Source organism: Dermacentor andersoni, chromosome 11 (genome assembly GCF_023375885.2).
Source record: "Dermacentor andersoni chromosome 11, qqDerAnde1_hic_scaffold, whole genome shotgun sequence".
Lineage (NCBI taxonomy): Eukaryota > Metazoa > Arthropoda > Arachnida > Ixodida > Ixodidae > Dermacentor > Dermacentor andersoni.
This window is the reverse complement of record NC_092824.1, coordinates 65,524,685-65,546,953: the sequence shown is the minus strand read 5'-3', so window position 1 is coordinate 65,546,953 and position 22,269 is coordinate 65,524,685. Positions and strand designations below refer to the sequence as shown.

The 22,269-nt window shown below is 47.3% G+C and overlaps 1 protein-coding gene across 1 annotated transcript; it reads left to right on the top strand.

Moving 5' to 3' along the window:
* Positions 1–3,275: 3,275 nt before the first annotated feature.
* On the top strand, positions 3,276–11,930 carry LOC126518384 (uncharacterized). Its single transcript, XM_050168253.3, has 4 exons — positions 3,276–3,707; positions 6,954–7,127; positions 8,870–9,092; positions 11,575–11,930. The coding sequence occupies exons 1-4, from the start codon at positions 3,277–3,279 to the stop codon at positions 11,800–11,802; spliced, it is 1,056 nt and encodes a 351-aa protein (XP_050024210.3). The 5' UTR covers position 3,276; the 3' UTR covers positions 11,803–11,930.
* The last annotated feature ends 10,339 nt before the right edge of the window (positions 11,931–22,269 follow it).

Here is a 22,269-nt window from a genome sequence, read left to right as displayed (position 1 = left end):
AAGTACGTTTCCGCTACATTTCTTCTGCGCTCTGCGCACACGCAGAGCCATCTTGCGGCAAACACAGAAGACCCCCTCCTCGCAATGTACGGCGCTGCCCCGACACGCGGCGCGCCACTCGTCCCATGATCGCGTCCGCCTTCATGGCGCGCCGCGGCCCGGTTATCTGTGCCCATCGCGACGTTTGGGTGGCGTAGATCGTTGGAGTAGGCGGTGCGAACGGGGTGCGATAACGCTGTCGCGTTCCACTCTTGAAGGCGAAGCTTAAGCGTCCTCCGATTTTTCTTTTCCTTTTTCAAGACAAAATGTCGTAGGTAAAAAAAGAAACAGGAAAGCACGGAGAAACAGCTGACAACAACAACAACAACTTTACTGGCCATTTAGCGCTAAACCAGAGAGAAATGGGTTGGCATTACGTCCCACCTCGTTGAGGTCCGGGATCGTCGATGTAAAACCGCGCTCACCACGTTGCTAAGTGTTGTTCAGGAGCGTACTTCGACGCCCGTCCTTGCCTCTTCGAGGAGTGAAGTGCGAGTCACGGTGGTCCAGAGCAGACCTCTCTCGATCATCATCATCCTTATTTTATCTGCACTGACCCCAGGGCGAAGGCCTCTCACAGCGATATCCAGTTACTCCTGTTTAGCGGTAACTGATTCTCACTTGCGACGGCAAATTTACTGATTTCATCATCCCAACTAGTTTTCTGCCGTCCTCGACTGCACTTTCCTTCCATTGGCACACATTGTTTAACTATAATGGTCCACCGGTTATCTACCCCACGCCTTACATGGCCTGCCCAGCTCCATTTTTTTTCTCTTAATGTTAACTAGAATGTCGGGTATATCCCCGTTTTCCCTCTGATCCACACCACTCAATTCCTGTCTCTTAACGTTACGCCTAACTTTTCTCGTTTCATAGCTCTTTGCGCGGTTCTTAACTTATTCTCGAGCTTTTTTGTTACCCTCCAAGTTTCTGCCCGATACGTTAGCACCAGTAGAATGCAATTACTGTACACTTTTTTTTTCAGCGACAGTAGTAAGCTCCCAGTCAGGATTTGGCAATGCCTGCCGTATGCAATCCAACGCAAGATAGACCGCAGAGCGTTAAATTTGACCTATTTTTCCTGCCGTTATCGCTGAATACAAAATAGCCACACGTGCAAATTTCGCCGATTCCCCCAGCATCTATTCCAAGAAGCCAAAAGCACCGTCAACTGCTGCCGACGTACTCGGCACAGTAACAGTAACTGCACATAATCAATCCCCTTCATTGCCGCAGAAGATTGTCCGCGAGTACTGAAAGAAAATAATTCTGCATCTCACGAAATATGCAAATGCGACTAACAATGAAGCAATGTAACGACCCACCGTCGTCGAAACTCGTCATGTATTCGGTGTGTGTGCGGCCATACGCTCTTACGCTTCTTTTTCAAGATGCCGCACCATCTCTTTCGCCCTACCCTTTCGAAATGGCTCGAACAATAATCCACAACCTCTCCGAACGCTGTGAAAAAAAGATCGCGGTGTACACGCGCTGCGCGAGGACAATCGATGGAACGGGGTTGGAGTTTGTGCCTCCCGTGCCTAACCTGCCATGGCCGTCGACGTGGTTCTCGACGGGCTTGCCAGCGCATCAAACTCGGGTGGCTCCACTGTGTAGGCGACGGCTTCCCCGGGTGACATGAGGTGTTTTGACGGAGCTGGTGGCGCCTACAGCTTCGTGCCCCCAGAGTTCACAGGGTGTAGGCCTACCCAGAACCTGCACCAGTACGTTGAGAGAGGGAAGAGCCAGGAAGGTCCATTTTTCAGCGAACGGTATTCTACAGCTCATGTTCCCACAGCTTAAACCTAACAACGTCCACGTCATCTCCTCTTTTTTTTCCCGCCACCGACCCGAAACGGACGCATGCATTGATGATACAGAAAATGGCTCAAACATGCAAATAATGAATGCTGATGGCGAGTGGCGCTATTATATTGAACGAAGTATTGCGATACAAGTACAGCCATTCGCAATCATGATGCATGCGCGCCGAGAGTTATTGCCTTCGTGTGTTTGGAAGTTTAGTAATGTGAAGCTCGGTAGATGGCGACACAAGAACGCACGAAACCAAAAACACGAATATTAGGCCCAAATCCAGGTATACCACCCATCATTCCCGTGGTGGCTATGTCATTCTGCTGCCGAGCACGACGTCGTACGTTCCGTTCCCGGCCACGGTGGCCGCACTTTGATGAGTACTAAATGCGAAACCTTTGTGTACTCAGATATGAGTTCGCGATAATAAACCCGCGATGGCGAAAATTAATCCAGAGTCGCCCACTATGGCTTCTCTCATAACACCATACTTGCTTAGGAGCGTTTTGATTTTGGCTCAGCCATTTGAACAGGTCCCCATACTGTTGCTGCGCATCACGCCAGAGGCCCCGTTGAAAGCCCCATGCGACGATACCTACGAGGTCTCCTGTGGTGAAAAAAAAAAAAAAATGTCGCAGTTTCACTCGAAAGGCCAAGAAGCGTCGATTTCGATAGCAGCTTATCAGACAGCCATACGAAGTAAGGATAGTAGGTTTATCAGCCGTATAGAATTGTAAGTATTCGCTCACTAACTAAATTAACTAGCACGGTGTCACGCACACGCAGGCAAATATAAACACATCTCACTCGATGAGCTCAAACACTCGCTGTCAAAACGCTGGCGTGAGTAATAGCGGCAGCAGTAGCGAGCGGAATGACCTTCGTGCTCCCTCTCGCTTCAACGCGAACTAAGCGGCGAGAACAGAACGCACACGAAGCTATCAGCCTTCGGCGCAGCTAAACTGTGTACCCATCGCAGGTCGCTCTCAAGATAGGCATGCGCGGCCATGCTACACTGAACGCCGCCAGAGTGAAATTCCTCTCCCCGTCCCCCGGTGCATTACGCGCGATGGAAGACGGCGCGTAAACCACCATCCGCCTTCCTCCCTCGCGCGCGCGAGATCGAGCCACCATCCTCGGCTCAAGTAAAACTCTTGCTTGGGCTAGTTGGTTCATGCTTGAAGTAGTAAAGGCAAGGCGCAGAAGACCAGGACTCAAGAAGAAGAACAGAAACGACAGGACCGGCGCCGGTCCTGTCGTTTGTGTTCTTCTTCTTGAGTCCTGGTCTTCTGCGCCTTGCCTTTACTACTTCAATCCTCGGCTCACCCCGCATGCTTTCACTCGCACCCACAGCACATGGCGCGAGCCCGCGCCTGCACTGTCCATACACAATCGCTCTCGCAATACAACTACGCTTTGATGATTGATGCCTATTCGTACGCCAATCTGTTTCACGACTGCCGTCGCTTCGCTCGCGTCCTCTGGCGGCAGGTGGAAGTCGTGAACGGCGTCAGCATCCTCCTGAACCGCGGCGAGTGCTTCGGCCTCATCGGCGTCAACGGCTCCGGCAAGAGCGCGCTCCTGGAGATCCTGGTCGGCCTCCAGGTCCCCACGGGAGGCGGCGCGTACACGGCCGCGCTGTCGCTGGGCGGGGACCTGCGCGCCTGGCAGCAGGGCATAGGCTACGCGCCGGACGGCCTCTCCGAGGAGAGCTTGCCGTGCCTCACCGTGGGCGAGCTGCTGGAAACCGTGGCCAGGCTGCGAGGAGTCGTCTGGAGGCGCCAGGCGCTGCTCGGCGTCCTGGCGCTCACCGGGAGGCTCCGGGAGGACCAGATGATCAACAAGTGCAGGTGATCGACGACGGCGGTGTTTCACGCCGGGCCACACAGTCGAACTTCTAAGTGGTTCTAAGGGAAAATGAGACGGAAACGCGAGAGGCTATAGTTTTTTGGGAAAAACTGAATCCCGTGAAAAGCAACGTGGGAGAAGCAAAATTTAGATTTATTGATTAGAAGCTTAAATTGTCAAACGTACCTAAACGTCGTTTTTGAGCGCAATAAGCGGCATACGAAGGGACGGACACGCACGCACCCTCCCACACACAAGTACGTACATACGTATGTATGTATGTATGTATGTATGTATGTATGTATGTATGTATGTATGTATGTATGTATGTATGTATGTATGTATGTATGTATGTATGTATGTATGTATGTATGTATGTATGTATGTATGTATGTATGTATGTATGTATGTATGTAATTCTATTCGTATGTCTCTTGCGCCCAAGAAACAATGTTTAGCAAACCCCACCAAGTTCCCCACGTTCCTCGAAACATGCATAAATTTGTGTTCAAGACCGACGAAAGAAAAAGACGGAAGGAAGTACACGGACGCAAGATACCAAGCGCTAACTATAAATTCTGTTCTTCAGAAGCTTGAGAACGTTATATGTGACAATGTTACATGCGCACTGCACTGCAAGTGCGAATTATTTTTTTGACATCAGAAAAACGGTGCGTAATTCACTAGCAAGCAAAGAAAAAAAAATCGTGAGAGCTGTCCCCTCATAGCACCTGTATCAGCGCACCTACTTTATAGAGGTAGCTCTCGGCAGAACAGAGATTATCTTAATCGGTGGTAATTGATGACATCGGAATATAGATTCGCGAACGCGTCATTGCACATGCGATGTGGCCACATATAAAGTGTTTTATTTTAGTTGCACAACATTTTTAAAAATTACCTGTGGCACAAAGCCCAGTTGTAACCCTTGATCTAAATTACCTGATGAGCTTGACGAGACGGCCGTTACTTCCACGAAAAATAAAAATGCCTAATTGAATAATTAACATAATTACACTAAATGTTAAGTTAATTACTTGACGGCGCATATTTCAATGTAGGAATTTCAGCTACTGTGTTGGCAAGGCATATCCACTTGAAACGAATTCTTCGGATGGCAGCGGTTTTGAGATATGCGGCGTCAAACTTGCGGCAGAAATGCATTGTTGTTCCTCTTAAGAACACGCTGTTCTATGCATTGAAGCACAAAAATAACTGGAACGGCAATGTATTTCGCCGGACACATTGAAAATTTATGTATGCAAACTTGCGTAGTCCTCATCCGTTTCAAATGAATGCGCGTTGCGAACTCACCGGCTACAATTTGTTAATTGAAGTATGTACCGTAAAGCAACGAACTAAAATACTGGTTAGTGTAGTTATGTTAATTATTCAATTACATATTTTGATTTCTCATAGAAGTAATGGCCGATGCATTGAATAACTTAGATCAAGGGTTAGAATTGTGCTGTTTTCCACAGGCAAATTTTTAACATTTGGTGGAGCTAAAAAATAAGCACCCCGTATATATGCAGTCGATCGACACCCGTTCCACACTTGCGGGCCATCAAGATTTGTTTGAATTACCCGAAAGATCGAATTAACAAGCGCCGGCTAACTGAAAAAATTCAAGCCTTCATCATGGCTTGAAGTAGTATGTAATGTCTTTTTGCTTCTCACTACTAAAGCGCGGCTGAACCAGAAGGCCGCGAAGAGCGCCGGAATGTTTAAGCGCTACCTTAGCGTTGAACGCAAAAGTTCCGCAGCGGTGAACCAAGTCTTAACACTATAGCCGCACAGCGGGGTGACCTCAGCGTCACTCTCGTCACAGAAGTATGCTGAATTTCTTGCGTGTTTAACCTTTCGTTAACACTTGCAGGCATGAGGGTGTTCAACGGGAGTCGGTGGGTGCCGAATTTACCGAAGTGGTATTGTTTCACGTTCGAACTAAACAGGTTTACTTTCCATGGCAATGTATGGTTAAGTCTCCGACACTTCTCAGTGCATTCGAATTATGTAGAAAAAAAAATAACCGAGGTCAAATTAGCAGCAGTGGTCGACTCTATTCTGAAGTTTCTAAATATAAAGAAATAAATAGTTGGTAGTTTGCGCTTGGTGCCCCGTGTCCGTGCGCTTGCTTCACGCAGGTCCTTCCCTTGTTTTTTTGCAGAAACTTAGGTGCACTAAAAGGAATTGGTGGACACTTAGTCGAACAAATGTTGTCGCTAGCGTCAGGGTTTCAGCAACTGGACATCTAACTTGGGGGGGAGGCGGTAGGTTGAGAAGCAAGAAAACTGCGACGGAACCCATCTTAAGATGACTGTCGACGGTAATGCGTTAGCATTGAATAACTATAGTGACGCAACGTATTGCCACCGTCGAAACGAGTTATGTAGGAGGCGTGCACTGCAGCGGGACTTCTTCGCGCTTCCCTGTGAGCACTCGGCGCCATCTGGCGGCGCCGCCGCGAAGCCTGTGCGTGGCCTCCGAGACTAGAGGCTTGGCGCGCCACTGCCTGAGAATGCTGAGAATTGTTCCCTGGCTTGCCGCACATTTCAGTGGCAGATACTCAGCTACCCAAGTTGGCGAGAGGGTCATTGTATAGCGACGAATGCGCAGTGCAGTTGTGGCGCAGCCTGCTAATGCGTCGGGCTGCGGTCCTTGGGGAATCCTTGTGACGTGAATTCGATTCCGTTCAGTATCGGATACATTTAAGCGATAGGTTTCGTCATTGTAGAGCGGCACATTCCCAGTGGTACAACATACCTAGTTACCCAATGTTGGCATCGAAGATGTTCATTGAAGGCCAACACAGACCGAGCGCCACATACGCAAGTACTTCAAGTCGGCGTCGTGTAGTTTCTTCGAACAGCGGCACCTGCCCAGTCCCACGTCTACGGTGACCCATTTCGGCGTGAGAGAGGTTCGTTGAAGAGCCGTACGTATGTACACATTGCCACATACTCAGTGACCCAAGTTGACCCAAGGGTTGGTTTCGAACCCTGTTGCCTCAGCACAGTGGCCCGATGCGCTACCCATTCGACCACTGACTACCCCCAGCGACCCAGGAGGCGGAAAAATGGTTAGATACAAACATAGATGGCCTCCGGAAATTACGTGAAGTATTCAAAAAAAGTGCTAGCACGTTGACATAGTTCCTAACTACATGTTTTCGGTGACGTCGCGAACACGATCAGTTTACTCATATGCTGAAAAATGAAAGCGCAACCGCAAAGATATTGACGCAGTCACGCCGAGATGAAGATGCTGCTGCTCGCGGCAGCAGCCATCGGCGTCCCTCCCGTGTTGCTGGTGGACGAGCCGTACTCGGACGTGGAGCCGCTCTACCGCAACGAGATCATCCGCATGCTGCAGCTGCTCAAGGGTAGCCAGGCCGTGTCCATCATCATGACCTCGCACCGGTGAGTGTTTGCCGTTTGCTGCCTTTCCCGTAAGGACCATTTGGAGCTACCCAGTTGCCTGAGAGGCGGGGAGAGAAAGTTGTCCAGAAACCACTGACGATGATCGTCAATGCAAGCGAATAGCCCGAATGAACGAGCGAGAGAACGGGAGATAGATAGATAGATAGATAGATAGATAGATAGATAGATAGATAGATAGATAGATAGATAGATAGATAGATAGATAGATAGATAGATAGATAGATAGATAGATAGATAGATAGATAGATAGATAGATAGATAGATAGATAGATAGATAGATAGATAGATAGATAGATAGATAGATAGATAGATAGATAAAGATAGCTATTCGCTTCAAATACGATTACGCGCTTGATCCTAGCGTAAGATTACCAAGTGTTCTGATCTCTGCGTATAACCCTTGTCTTCAGTAACCCACAACAGTGGGAAGTGCTGCATCATGTTATTGTGTTGCTTGCCATCAGTCATGTTTTATCACTGCAGTAGTGTTTGTTGCTTTCTTTTTTTCTATTTGCAATTAGGAGGTGCTAAATTGTAAAGAATATTTTTTCATACCTGCTTGGTTTTCAAAGACCGCAGTATATTTAATAAATAAATATCTGGGAGGCAGAAAACCGGACAGCGAAGGTTGGAGACATAGGGTATAAAGCGGATGTTTTGTAGGCGAATCGCTAGTCAAGTGTTAAACTCAGGTTCTAATCTGCGAGCTGCTTTTCCTTCGGTGTTTGTTTTGTGCTATTTAAATACACGATGTCGCCAAAATAGACGCGGGAAGCAGAAAAAGCCAAATTAGTGGCTACAGCGGGCATACGCGCTCCATTATATATTCGTTCTCACCGGTGGTGTAATGAAAAAAAGAAAGCGTTTGGGAACGTGTTTTATTACGGGGCAATTCTGCCGAGAATACGCATAGCCGGCGGCTGTAAAATTAGGACAAGAATGCTTGTGGGTGCACTATCTTTAATTAGCCGAGTTACGTCTCGTGACAAAAGATTGCTGTGATCGCATGGCCGCCCGGTGTTTGCAGGGCGGCCATGCGGACCTCTCTGCCTGCATACTTTTGATAATGGATGTTTATTTTTGCTAGCACACTCGCTGGCTTTGCGTAGTTCAAGTTTGTTGTCGCAGCATGAAGATGCCTGTCTCGATATGATACGCGTCACGGTAAACAAGTGCTACGGAAGAGATCCCAAAATAAAACCACATGTCAGCGCGACCTCCTATCGGTACGGCGTTAGTTAATTACAGGACAAGCGAGTCTAATAAGAGAAGGAGGCGAAAATGCCTAATGGAAACGATCAATATGAAAAAGAAAGTACTGGAGCAAACATGGATTCAAACACTTTAATAAGAAATTCACAGGGATCGAGAAAAATTACATTTACAAAGAAACAAAAAAAGGACCTGAAAAAGAAGAAGACTATGCACGCGTTCGTTCACCACGAAACGGCGTTGGAAATACAGACCAGAATATTGCAACAGAGATGTAACTAATGTACACGTTACACCAAAAAAGCTAAAATACGTACAATATGCAAGAACATCAGTATTACAAAGAAATGTCACGCACAACCAGACGAGAGAATTCGCGATGCGGAACATTTAGTGGTTCACATATGATTTATCAGTCTGGTTTTGAATGAGGCCAATGTTAGGCGTGTCTTAATGAACTTGTGGACAAAGACCTGGTGATCGCTAAGCCACCGGTGTTTTGCACGTAGCATGTCGCACTGCGAGGTTCTGTGCGACCGGGTGGCCGTCATGGAGGACGGCAAGATCGAGGCGCTGGGCGACGCGATCCAGATGAACCAGAAGTACGGGCGCAGCTACATGGTCACGCTGCGGCTGCCGCAGGAGAAGCGCTTCGACTACTACTTCCAGCGCTGCCTCATCGACCTGATGCAGGACGAGTTCCACCAGTGCACCTTCTGGCACAACTACAAGGTGCGACTTGCCCCCTCACACTGCAAAAACATTATATATACAGTAACGTTGCCGCCTGTGCACCCCTCCCTCCCCCCTCCCCCCAAAAAAACGAAACAATTTGAGAAACAGGTTTTTTTAATGAAAACAAAATAAAAGCCGATACGCCGAACATAAGCTTGGCGTTATTCAAATGCTGTGTAGAACATCTGATGCACTTTTAAAATGTTCTTGCTGTTCTTGCTACAAATAACTTATCTATAAGGCATTATTCGTAAGGCAATACTTATAGCGTTACATACGAACAACGTAGCAATACGCGGAAGTCAAGATGGCTGCAAAATACATGACGCCTTAAGCAATTAAGGGAATAACCGGAAATTATAGGGATGAATTCGTCGGTGACAATTCAGCCGACGTGCTATGTACAAACGCCCGACAAAGCGCTTGCGACGCAGCTTATAAGGTGCCGATTTTGGAAGAACCGGAAAACCGGCAAATAGCGTGCTGGTGTGGAGGTCGAACCGGCAGCCGGCACCATGAGGGGAAAAAAAAGAAAACCGGCTGTGCCGGTGGGAAAGCGACCACATATATGCGCGACCCCACTTATAGCCCGTTCAGACGAGCAAGTTTAATGACAATATATAATGTAAACTGACAGCTATACCAAGGTTCAGCGTTGCGCTTTAACAATACGCGGGTGCTACCGAGGCGGGGTGCTACTCGTTGGGGCGCTGCAGTACGCAAAGCTACTGCTGCTGTGCAAAAGAAACAGTGCCCCGGCAGCTGCCAGGCGCCTCACAACGTTGGTGCGGTTAGGAGCACCACCAGTGACGTTTGCAGCCGCTTCACGTCTCGATGGTACGCGATATAAGGCCGACTTGAAAACGTGTCGCCCAGTCAAATATTAGATGATGTTGCCCTGACTTTTGCTGTCCTCTCCGCTCAGACCAGTGCATACAAACAGCCGCGCATCAAGAACGCTAGTGTGCTTGTATGTAGTGTTGCGTGCGCATTGCGAACAAATAATTCCGCCCCTTCTCGACCGCCGAGCCGATTGAGCAGAGCGTTGACGGTGCGTCCACTTGTGGTTCGTCGCTTTCAATGCACCAAGCGCGTAGCGTACGTCAAGTATGATCACTTAAGCAAACGCACTGTCGACTATGTAAACCCCTGCCGTTCTCGCCTATCTTATGCAAATGCCACATTACTCAGCATCTACTTAATTCTTTAACAAACGTCGATCCACGTGTGTTGTGCGGGCAGATGATTCGCCACAACGTGGGCTCCCACACTGCGTGGGATCTGCAAACGTCTCGCTTCTTCGCAAAGCTCGTCTACACTGCTTCAAAGTGATAGAGCCCCGCAATTACGCCGGGCGCATCTCGGCTAGGACAGGTTTGGCGACTGCGTTTTCGAAACGACGATTGTAGCTCGTCGATTTGTGTAGCTTGAGCACCCATATCTTCGTGAAATATATGAAAGCGGAGAACTTAAACTATTCGCAGCGTTCTTTTTTTTTTTTGGATTGATAACTTTCTTCACTAATGGTTCTTCTCTATGCGCTAAGTTAGACGATCCTATAGAGTCTATATACACTCGTTCACGTGAAATTTCGGAAAAGATTACAAGCGCTTACAGGCACAATTTTACACCACGAAAGAACCGATCGAGAGTACACCGGTGCTCATTTCTTGAAATGAACCAGTGGAAAGTTGGTTAGTTGATAAACCGACAGAATATCGTTAAACTGGCATAAACCCAGGAATGGTTATTCTTATCGGTAAAAAAAAAAAAATGTCGTTTCATTGCAATGGAATCGAAACTTCTTGCACCAAAACTATCTCATATGCGACAAGAATACATTAAAATGCGTAACTTCACGATAGAATCCGCGACATCACCAAAGTTGCAATGAAGGTTGACTTCGGCGAAATTCCGAGGGGCCACTACCCTTTCTGGTGCTGAGGCTGCGCCGCTATGTTCAAGAGAGGTTGGCTTTGCGTCTTTCTCAACTAGTACAAGCAACGCTGTAATGTCAAATAAATAAACAGAAACGATAAATTATGGTGTTTTACGAGCCAACACCACGATCGGATTTTAAGCACGTCGTAGTGGTGGTAATTGCGGATAAATTTTTGACCAAACGGGGTTGTTTAAGGAGCGCCTAAATATACGTACTCGAGCGTTTAATTTTTTAATTTCGCCTCAATCGAAATGCAGCGGCCGCGGTAGGCATCGAACCCGTGACCTTTAGCTTTGCAGCGGAACGTCGAAGCCACTAAGCTACAAAAATAGCTACCACAGCCGCTTTGCTAACGAATGAAAATAAAAAAGAAATTGAATATATATTGTATCAGCCTCGCCAGATTTGCGTCGCTCTTTCGTGGGTGTTAGTGGGTGTGCCTATGTGGCGCCATCTGCTGGAATAATTGTAACTCGCGTAACCGTCTGGAACGCGCACCGCGTGGTATCCTGATCTCCGCTTGCCTCCTCTGCGCAGGGCATGATGAGCTTCAGCATCGGAAAGACGTACACCAGCTGGAGCGAGCTGTTCACCAAGATGGTGGCCATCAAGAGCGACCAGGGGCTTCCCGAGTTCTCGCTGAGCGACATGACCCTCGAGCACATCTTCGTGGGCCTCGCTCGGCGCCAGATACTCATCACGGGCGTCCGGCCGCACAACTACCTCAGCGGCGTGCCCTCGCGCGTGGAGACAGTGCGCCGCTAATAAAGAAGCGTAGGCGCTGGGGGAAAAAAAAGAAGCGCCGTGCATTAATTCTTCGTCAGTGTCGAGGCGCGACGCTGTAAAGTACAGAAAAGCTTGCACGATCAAAGCCAGTTCTTCGTTGTGATCCAAGCCGCCAGAGCGAGAACCAGGGAAACATTGAAAGGGAGACTAAAGAGCGTACAGTAAGTTAATGTGTGTAAGTGAAATATGCTAAGCTACAACAACACGACCATTCGTGAAAAAAAAAGGCAAAATACGGCAGAGCCCATTGCACGATGGCTATCGACGGTAATCCGATTAGCATTCGATCAACGTAGCGACACAGCGTATTCCTGAGCGGACGTTTATCAATGACCTCTAATAATTCTGAGGTTTTCCTTTCTTCGGTTATATAATGTATACGGTCCACGGTATCAGCCCACATTGTTGCGGCACTCGCTTGCCAAAGTCGCCAATGAGCACGAGTGCGCGACGACGACACTATGACGACGATGTTATGAAAACAATGGAAAGACTGAATGACGTCGACGGAACAGCAAAAGAGGTGTGACGACGGCGTGAGCACAACGGGAAGAAGATTGTGAAATGATGACGATGGTAAAACGCGGATAGCGCGACGACACCGGCATGGAGATAATGGGGAAGGACGACGAGTTTATGGTGTATGACGACAATGGCTTGACGACGCCGCTACGGCGATGACCAGACAAAGCTGTAATGGCGATGGCACAGTCACAACGGAATGACGACGGTACGGCAATGACTGCGTGAGAGCTACTGCCTGACGACGACGCAGTGAAGACGACGGCACGACGACGAAATGAAAATGGCACGAGAACGAGAGCGAGAAAGCGACTGCCTGACGACGCAATGACTGCAATGGCCCGACAAATGTGGCGCAATCACGATTTAATGTCAATAGCGTGAATACGATAGAATGACGTACAGCGACGGAATGACGTCACCGGAAGGACGTAAGCCGTATAATGACGGTGCGACGACAATGGGTTGACATTTCTGAAGTGATGACAATGGTTCAAACGTCGGCGTGACCACGACGGCATGGCAGGAGCCGGATGACGAAGTTAGAATGATGGCGATGAAGGAACCACCAGACAGGATCACGGCGATGGTGCGACAACGAATGCGTGACGACAGCACGTTGACAACGATGGCGTCACGGCTACGGCGTCCCAATATTCGCATGGTGAAGTTGGAGTCACGAAGATGGAATGACCACAGCCGCGTCACGTTGATATGAAAAGGAATGCATGGTGACTGTGTGACTACGCCGGCATGACGACAGTCAGGTAACAAAGAAGGAATGACGATGGTGCAATGGCTGCGAGAGTATCACGACAACGCTATGAAAGCGAATGCGTGACGACGACCGTATGACGACAACGCGTTGACAACGATGTCGTCACGGCGACGGCATGCGAGAGCTGCATGACGTGCCAGGAATGAGGCCGACTGAACAACCCCAACCGAATCGCAATGGAGTTATGACAACGAATGCACGCCGACTGTGTGACGACGACGAGAGGACGAGCTAGATGACAAAGGTAGAGTGATGGCGATTCACCGACTGCGACAGCATCTGGGCTCAAGCCATTCGACAACTTAGGCCACTGTGTCTGCGTAGAAGGGGTGACGACGGCATGATAAGATTCAGGTGATGAAGCTGGAATTACCACGACGATATTTACGACAACGAGCACGACGAGAATGGTATGACGGCAATTGTGCGACGACGATTGCGTGACGACTGTGGCACGATGACGATGGCACAACGGCGACAGCAGGACGAGAGTCGGATGACGAAGCTAAAGTGACTACGATGGAATGACCGCGACATCATGACAGTATGACAAATGCACGACGACGACGACGACGCAGTCACAGCGATGGCGTGGCAACGATGACATGACGAGAGTCGAATGACGAAGCGGAAGTGACGACGACAGAAAGCCAACAACGTCATTACGTTCACCGTATATGCGTGACCACTGTATGACGAAGAGGGCGTGACGACGGCGGCATCACAAGGGTCGGATAAGGATGACGTCAGTGAAAACGAAGTTCTAGCACTGGCACGCTGTGAATGTCATGCCTTATGACAGCGGTCATGAATTCACGCCAAGAACATACCGCGTACGTTCATGTCAAAAACATACTGCGCATTATGCAGGAAAATGGGCTTGGAGCATTATTCATTGGCAAAGGAAGACTAATTTGCATTCCAACGTAACGATGAAACCCTAGACCTAGCTTGCAACCTACGCGACCTTACCCTGGCGTAACGGCGCTGAAATATGGGCCCTAAATTCAGAAAATTCAATTTTTTTTTCAGTGACTGGTAAAATTCCTCGCAAGATGAACGAAAAGAGGATATTGGAAGAACAATTTACGAGTCTAAGCTGCTTGAATATTGGTCTCGGCGTCCTTTCAAGACGACTTCTGGCCAATATCCACTGCCTTTCGAGAACCGATGGAAAACAATGACAATCATTTTAACATGTAATTTCACCTTCAGTAGCACTTATTGCTCTATAGAAGTCCTGAAAATTTATTTTCGATTATAACTCTGTATAACGCACCCATCTCTCGATCAATCCGCTATTATGTGTATGAGCCGTGTGTTCGATGGGGCAACAAGCAGCAACAAGATTGGGAAATTACAGCAATATACGACAGACCTACAGAGGTCTGCGGCATATTCTCCTCCGCATGTTCCGTGTGACTGCTGCCGCTATGCGTCAAAGAGACGGTCTCTGAAGGCGGCACTACACCTTCAATGGTACTCGAGCCTCGAACTGCGGCACATTCTCGGTCCATGGCAAAGCACCACCTGGGCGTTACGCGCCACGAAACAGCTCTGCTGACCTGTGAATTGCAGGCCACGAGCCTTAACGAAACTTGGTAAATATCTCTATAGCGTATATATCCGTGCGTGTGACTGTATGTGCTGTTAAGTGTTTATCGCTGTATTGTATGTCGTAATCATCACCCAGCACCTTGAGTAGCTTGTCAGGCGAACAGCCAGGCTAAGGTCTATCTCCAGCACGTCAATAAAGCTTGTATCTCTTTCTCTTTCTCTCTCTCATCCATATGTGTTACTGCGCCAAGTAGTCCGGAATCTCTGACAATGCTTTCGGTTTCCTGGAGCAGATACTGAACCAGTGTAGCTTCCTCGTGTGACAGTTTCGTATTTGCCCAAACGCGGAAAAGTACAAAAATAATTTAAGTTTACCAATCAGTGGTGCATTTTGCTTTATGTTGCTGTTATATTTAAGTTATTTGTAATTTCTCTCCACCGACCGAAACTAACGTAAACTTTAATGTGGGACTTTTTCCAGGAGCACTTTTACTTCTTATCTCGCATTCCCCGGTAACTGGGACCCCCAACACCACCTTGGTAATCAAAAGGCTTACGCTTCTTTTCGTTAGAAGGGAAACAGTGTACACAAGCGTTAACTTCCCATTGAAGCTTTATCTCTGATACACTGCTATTTACATATCACAAGTCATGCGCTTGAACCATTTATCATCGCAGAAAGGGTGAAAGAAAATGGGGAAAAATGCTAACATTCAAAGAATTGCCCAGTCTAGGTTTGACATGTGTAGACGATGACCGACAAGCGAATTGTGGCAGGTTACTTTAATTCTAGAATTTTTTTCCCTCCTCCATAACGTGGTGTCTCTTGTTGGTCTGATTTTGTTCGTTTTCTTTCGCCATCTATGCCATTGTACCATGGTTCACGCGCATGGTTTTTCACGTATAAATAATATTGTGTTAGAAATAAAGCTTTAGTTGAAAGTTAACACTTGTGTACGTCATTACACTTCTGTCTCGTCTTTCCACATACCATTGCCTCGTGCGAGTCCTGCTTAGTACGAGCGAACACGTTTTATTTCCCAAAAACGTGCCGTACGGCAACTTTGCCTCGATACATCTAGTCCACTGTGGTGCATTTTTTACAGGGGTATAGTGGAATGTAGTTAATTTTCAACTATATATTGGCGACGATTACACGCCTACCGTTATTTTACCTACTCTGCGACCAATCTTCGATTCATGTGGACACCGCTTAAGCTGCCTTCCAGGCACCATTCCTTCGTGTGAGCCTTGCTTATTCCATGCAAACCCACTTAACTTCATCAAAACGTGCCGTATTGCAGCTTTGCCTCAACGTGGCTATATCTGCGGCGGTGCATCCTTTACAGGGGTATTGTGCGATGTTAATTTCCGACTACAAATTGGCGACAGTTAGGTCCTTGCCGTTGAATTTACCTGCTCTACGACCAACCTTCGCTTCCTCTCTCATTGAGACTTACATTTTGATACCTCCTGGGGCTCGTTCGGACGCACATGTTGGTCTAGCATACAGCGTATTTCTCTCTTCCTTTCTTTTTGGTTTGGTTCGACACGCTGCTGCGTCCGTGTCCTCCAAGCACAAATATATTGCTGACTTACAGGTGTAGCCAATTGACGTCGTGTCTAACGTGAACGCAACTATCGCGCATTCTCACGACGTATATATTCACTTCCAGAAGCTTCTCGAGGAGCTAAGAACCTCGCAAACAATATTGCACAACGGAGAGCAACTGTTTTTAACGAACTATGCATACCGTGTGTCCCAGCTAGCGCTGGGCAAGTTGTGTGACAAAACAGAAAGAGTTAAAAAACACGGTGTAATGTGCAATTATAAGACCTTCTGCAGTCGACTGATGTCTTGCGACCAAACACCATACGGCTTAAGATCCTGTTTTGCACCGTATTTTTTTAAATCATGGGTTTTGTTGCTGTTATTGAACATCTTTGCTAACGTTAGCTGGGGCACCCTATATAGGCAAATCGCGGGCATGTGCATTTTTACGAGTTGCTTTTTTGAAACCTTAAACAAACGCTATAGGCTACTTACCGAGTTATTCTTGTGGTGACAGTTTTGCAGGCTTTAGTTTCCTCAACGGACGTCAGCCCATTAGTTGAGATAATTTTTAATACTTTTTTACGGTTTTTCTTCACTTTGCTTTCGAAAATTATGTCCCCTTACTCCCTACGCGCAGCGTAGCAAGACAGCAGTAATGTGCACGGATGCCGTAAATTAACAGTAATCACAGTAAAAATTCTTATGAAGAACTGCTGAGCAAATTGGAAGAAAGTAAATGGGCTGGGAGAGTGTTGAGGTATTCGCACAGGAAAAACATTGATTAACACTGGAGGAAGAGAACTAGGAAGCTCACCAGCAAGTTTGTGGCCTATATGGTGAGCGACACAGCAACAAAGAACATCAAGCGGAAAGCCAGAGAGGCTGAATTAATCTCATGGGTGGTGGCAATGGAAAAGAAACCTGCCATGAGTAACAACTTAAGAGGAAAAAACGAAATCAGGAAAGAAACAATTTATGATAGCTCGAAGGGAAGCTCATTTATTTTCGAAGCGAGATCAGGATGCCTTAGAACACGCCTCTATAAAGCGAGATATAAGAAGGAAGAAGAAGCATGTGCTTGCTGCGGTAAAGCTCGGAAAACGATGGAGTATGTTGTATTCGAATGTGAAGATATCCGTCCGGTGGTCGATTTAGGAATCACTGACCTCCTTGAAGCCTCCGGGTTGAGCGAAAGCAGGGGGAAAGTAAACATTTCTGCTATACAGATTAGTAAGAGGCAATTGGAAGGCTGGTGGAAGAAAAGTAGTGAAACGACCAACAACGGAGACATACAAAAACAAAGTTCAGAATAGGGGGTTCATAAACTTTCTTTATGAGAATTCGGTATGGAATTTTTTTCTTTTTTTTCTTTTTTAACATAGGTAGGACATTAAGCAATAAAATACCAAGAGCTTGGTGGCGCAACCCACCGCCCCGTTCCAAAGGGGTCGCTCATAACATCCGTCCATCCATCCGGATATCGTCATCATTACGTAGTGACCAATACGGCCTCTGCGGTAGCGGTTGATGGGGCTCGCCGCGCTGCTAGCTTGCTTGGTTTTTGGCGTTTTGTTACTGCTTTCGGGGAAGAATTCCGGTGTACGGTACTCTAACATGACTACAGATATCTTTATTATGTCGCCAGGTGACCGAGAGGCCTCAACTATCAAAAAGGAGGACACTTGAAACACGTGAGCTTACACTGTTTATTGTCAATGGTGAATGAAGCTCACAATTTTCGTACAGGTCAGGCGGACTTAATGATGTTAGTCACTAAGTTTACAACATACAGGAAATCAGATAGCCATCTATTTAATGGAATTCAAAGTTGAAGTCCATCGACGTTTTTTCATCGTTTTCGGAGTGCCGCTAACGCAGGGAGAGCGAAGCTTCAGACGATATTTATGCTAAACTACCCTCGTACTTGTAGTTGCGTATGGTGCTGCTCGACGTGTTTCATACTATACGTATATTGTTCGCGTTCGACGATCTCAACTAGATTAACAAAAGAAAGATAAAAAGTGCGCGACAAAAATGTACTGTCAGCAAGATGAGCTCGAGTTGCAATGTCTCATTATTTTCATAACGCATTGGCGAGAGGCACGTATTGTAGGGGAAAAAACGTTATGCTAAATTTTACAGCATATGTTGTCTGCTGTTGATACTTCTGCTGCACATTTAGTGTTCAAGTGCGGCAGTAAAGGCTTTGATACAAGTGGAGTACCCATAGGAAACCGAAGAACGTTATGGTGTCAACAGTACCTGCACGGACTTTGCAAAGATTGCGTGAATAAACAAGGACCCTAAATAAACGTATAAGCAAGCCCAAATAATGCTCGCTGATCCTTGGCAACGCAAGTTACGGTTGGATGCTGAAAAAAAAAATATCGGTTTAGGTATTCAAATAAACTAGAGAGGTTGCAAGGAGATCAACACTTCAATTGTGTAATAGAGGTGAGCAAGGGAACCCTCAGCCTGGAGTGAGCGTTTCAACAAGCAAGCATAATTGTGAGGGCCATGAAGAACACCAGTTCGTAGGCTCAGGCTTCCCTTTCTCGTCCACTGTTGATCGGCTGAATGCTAAACCAAGCTTACTCCAAACATATTTCAAAAAACTTTTGGGGAACACACTGTGCTTAGGTTTGTCATCTGCTCTCTGACTAGAAAAAAAGATTGTTTTTAGTGGCTTGTCTGGTTGACAAGTGTGGAGAAGGCCGCTTGTGGGAACATATCTTTTCAAGCTATCTCTCACGGTGCAGGGCTAGCCTAGCTATTGATTTCATGCGAACTGTAGATGAACAAATTGTAATTAACAAATGTTAATTATAATCCAAGCACTTGCCATCTTAACAACATTCCCTTAGATTTACGTCATCACGTACAAATATCTTGCTGTACACATTGCAAATAACCTAAAGTGGACCATTATCATATAGTACATCATTAACAATGCTAATCATATGCTCCGGTACTTACGGTGCAACTTTTTCAAATCAACGTCTACGTTGAAACTGCAGCTTTACACGGCTCTAATATGCTCGCAACTTGAATATGGATCTGCGATATGGGATCCCAGTTGCGCTAAACTTATTTCACTTGAACTAGTAAAAAATATCTCTACTCGTTTCATTTTTTCTAATTATAAGCATACTGCGAGTATAGCCTCAATAAAAACTAACCTAGCACTTATTCCACTAGCTAACCACTGCAAAGTGGGCCGTCTTTCGCTATTTCATAAAACTTTTCCGTCACCGATAAGAAACATTTTCGTAAAACGTTAGCTAATGTAAAACCGGGAGAATTATTATATTACCAGAACTCACTGCACTTGTTTGTTTGTTTGTTTGTTTGTTTGTTTGTTTACTTTACTCTACTACCTTGTAACCACTCCCCTCTTTAATGCCATATGGTACTGGGGGTATGTTAAATAAAAAATAAAATAATAAAATGAACAGTGACTGCCAGAGTTTCAGTAAACATTAAGCATCATTTCCTCAGTTACATTGAGTGCGTTTGATCCTTTTAAATTCTTTGCATTTTCATGTAAAACATAACTGTTGTCAGGGATCATGTGATATTTGGTGCTACTGCCCGTCAAGTTGATTTGCAAAGAACAGATGAGAGAATTTTTGCATTAGCAAATAGGAGCCTGCAGCATTGTTCCTTTCCCGGTCGTCATAGCTATACTGACCAGAAAAGAAAGAACTTGGGACTCAACATCTTGCTTCTGTGTTTGTCATAAAACGTCCCTAAAAGCCTTGTACGTAAAATTTTAGGATTTCCACTCTGTACGATACAAAACTGTACACTGTTGCTTTCGTGATAGGGCTCACACTCCTCTATCTGGTAAACTTTTAAACATTTCATGGTCAGGAACATAGTTCGAGAGGACTTGTTGTCATTATGATGACTTGAGCTTCTTATGGTTTGGCGTGGGCAGCTTGCAGACCAATAATCTCTCTATTGTCCATTTTCTTGAAAAAGGAAATGATGAAGCCATGACAAACATGCAAACAAAGAATGCTGGAACAAAAGTTAGTCCAAAAAATCAACAAGTCACGGTTCAATTTAAGTGTTCAGAAAAATACCTATGAGGATTTTGGCCCTGGCTTGTACGTCTTGTTACGGGGACGGGGTTTTGTGACCTTCAACTGCGTCTGCTTAGAGCTGGAACCAGGTTTTTCACATCCTCATTCCAATTTAAACAGCCAACAGGAGCGGGAACTGGCATCGTATTCAGACGAATACATACCCCAACATGCACCACCTACACAGAATACACCCGCTGACGAGTGCCCGTGGTGCACAGACACACCCACACTAAAACACATCACATGGGCGTGCCCCAAGAGGCCTCCGCACATAGACAGCCCCATAATACACCAACATCCGCTAATGAGGAATAGGCAGTGGGATGCATGGTTTGCGGACGAGGGTCGGGAGAACCAATTGGCCCTGCTGGACCAAGCCCAGCGAACTGCTCGTGGCAGTGGGGCTCTGGAATAGGGGCCCCAACTATCGTGCCTTATTTTAATTTTTTTTTTCAATTAATTTTTATCCCACTCACTCACTCGGAGAGGGTTTGGCAGGGAAGACGAGGTGACGTAAAAATAAATAATAGAAGCTTAATACAGCATCACGGGTGAGTATGGCGCTCCAAGACAATACGGAAACGTTCAGCGTACGTGGACCTGCATGTATGGGCTAAGATGCGACCACACGTGGCAGCGAGCGAGTGAGTGAGTGAGTGAGTGAGTGAGTGAGTGAGTGAGTGAGTGAGTGAGTGAGTGAGTGAGTGAGTGAGTGAATAAACTTTATTGCAGGTCCGGCGAGGACGCGAACTCGTCGCGCACCCGGCTAGTCCCACGTCGGGACCGGCAGGTCTAGCCCACCGGCCCGGTCGCGGGCACGCCGGACGGCCAGGATTTGCTTTTCTAGAGCGGGGCTACGCAGAAGCGAGTCCCACTCCTCCTTGATGAACTTGGGCTATGTCGACCCGCACTCCCAGAGCATGTGAGGTAGAGTGGAGGTCTGGCCGCAGGACGGGCAGGCGTCGTCGCGATACACGTCGGGGTAAGCCTCGTGGAGAGCAGACAGAGACGGATATGTGCTGGTCTGTACAAGCCTAAGCGAAACGGCTTGCGCCCTATTAAACTTGGGGTGAGGGGGTGGAAAGACCCTTCTGGACATGTAGAAATATTTAATAATCTCGTTGTGAGTAGCGGGAGCGTCCCTGTGACCGTAGAGAGGAGGGGAGTCAGTGCTCCTTATAGAGGAAGCGCGGTCGGTGAGGTCACGCGCGGCCTCGTGGGCAGACTTATTGAGGTTCTGGGGAGCACCCTCGACCGATCCTACGTGAGCGGGAAACCAGTGAATTGAATGGTTTGTGAGAGCATGTGGACTCGAGCCGCTAAGAAGACGAACAGCTTCCTTGGCGATGCAACCCTTCTGAAAAGCCCTAACTGCCGTTTTGGAATCACTATAGATTTCGGACCCACGACCGTCTAGCAGGGCGAGGGCGATGGCGACTTGCTCGGCGACACCGGGGTCTGAAGTGCAAATCGAGGCGCTATTGGAAATTTTTCCGCTCGAGTCGACCACAACGACGGCAAAGGTCTTCCCGTCACTGTACTCCGCGGCATCGACGAAGCTTGCTCTAATGTCGTGTTGCTTGATCTGTTTGAGGATGGCTGCTGCTCTGGCCTTGCGTCTGCCTTCGTTGTGGACGGCATGGACGTTTCGGGGCACAGGGGCCACTACGAACTTGTCTCGAATGCACCTAGGGATCGGGGTACTGACCATCGGGAATTCCGCAGGGTGGTAACCCAGCTCTTCGAGGATGCGTTACCTGCCGCTGTGGTGATCAGGCGACTGAGTTGCGCGCGTTCTTGGGCTTCGGCAATCTCCTCGGCGGTGTTATGTACCCCCAGCTTCAAGAGATCCTCGGTATTGGTCATGATGGGTAGCCCAAGAGCCCTCTTGACTATTTTGCGGATAAGAACGTTGAGCTTGTCTCGCTCCGCTCTAAGCCAGT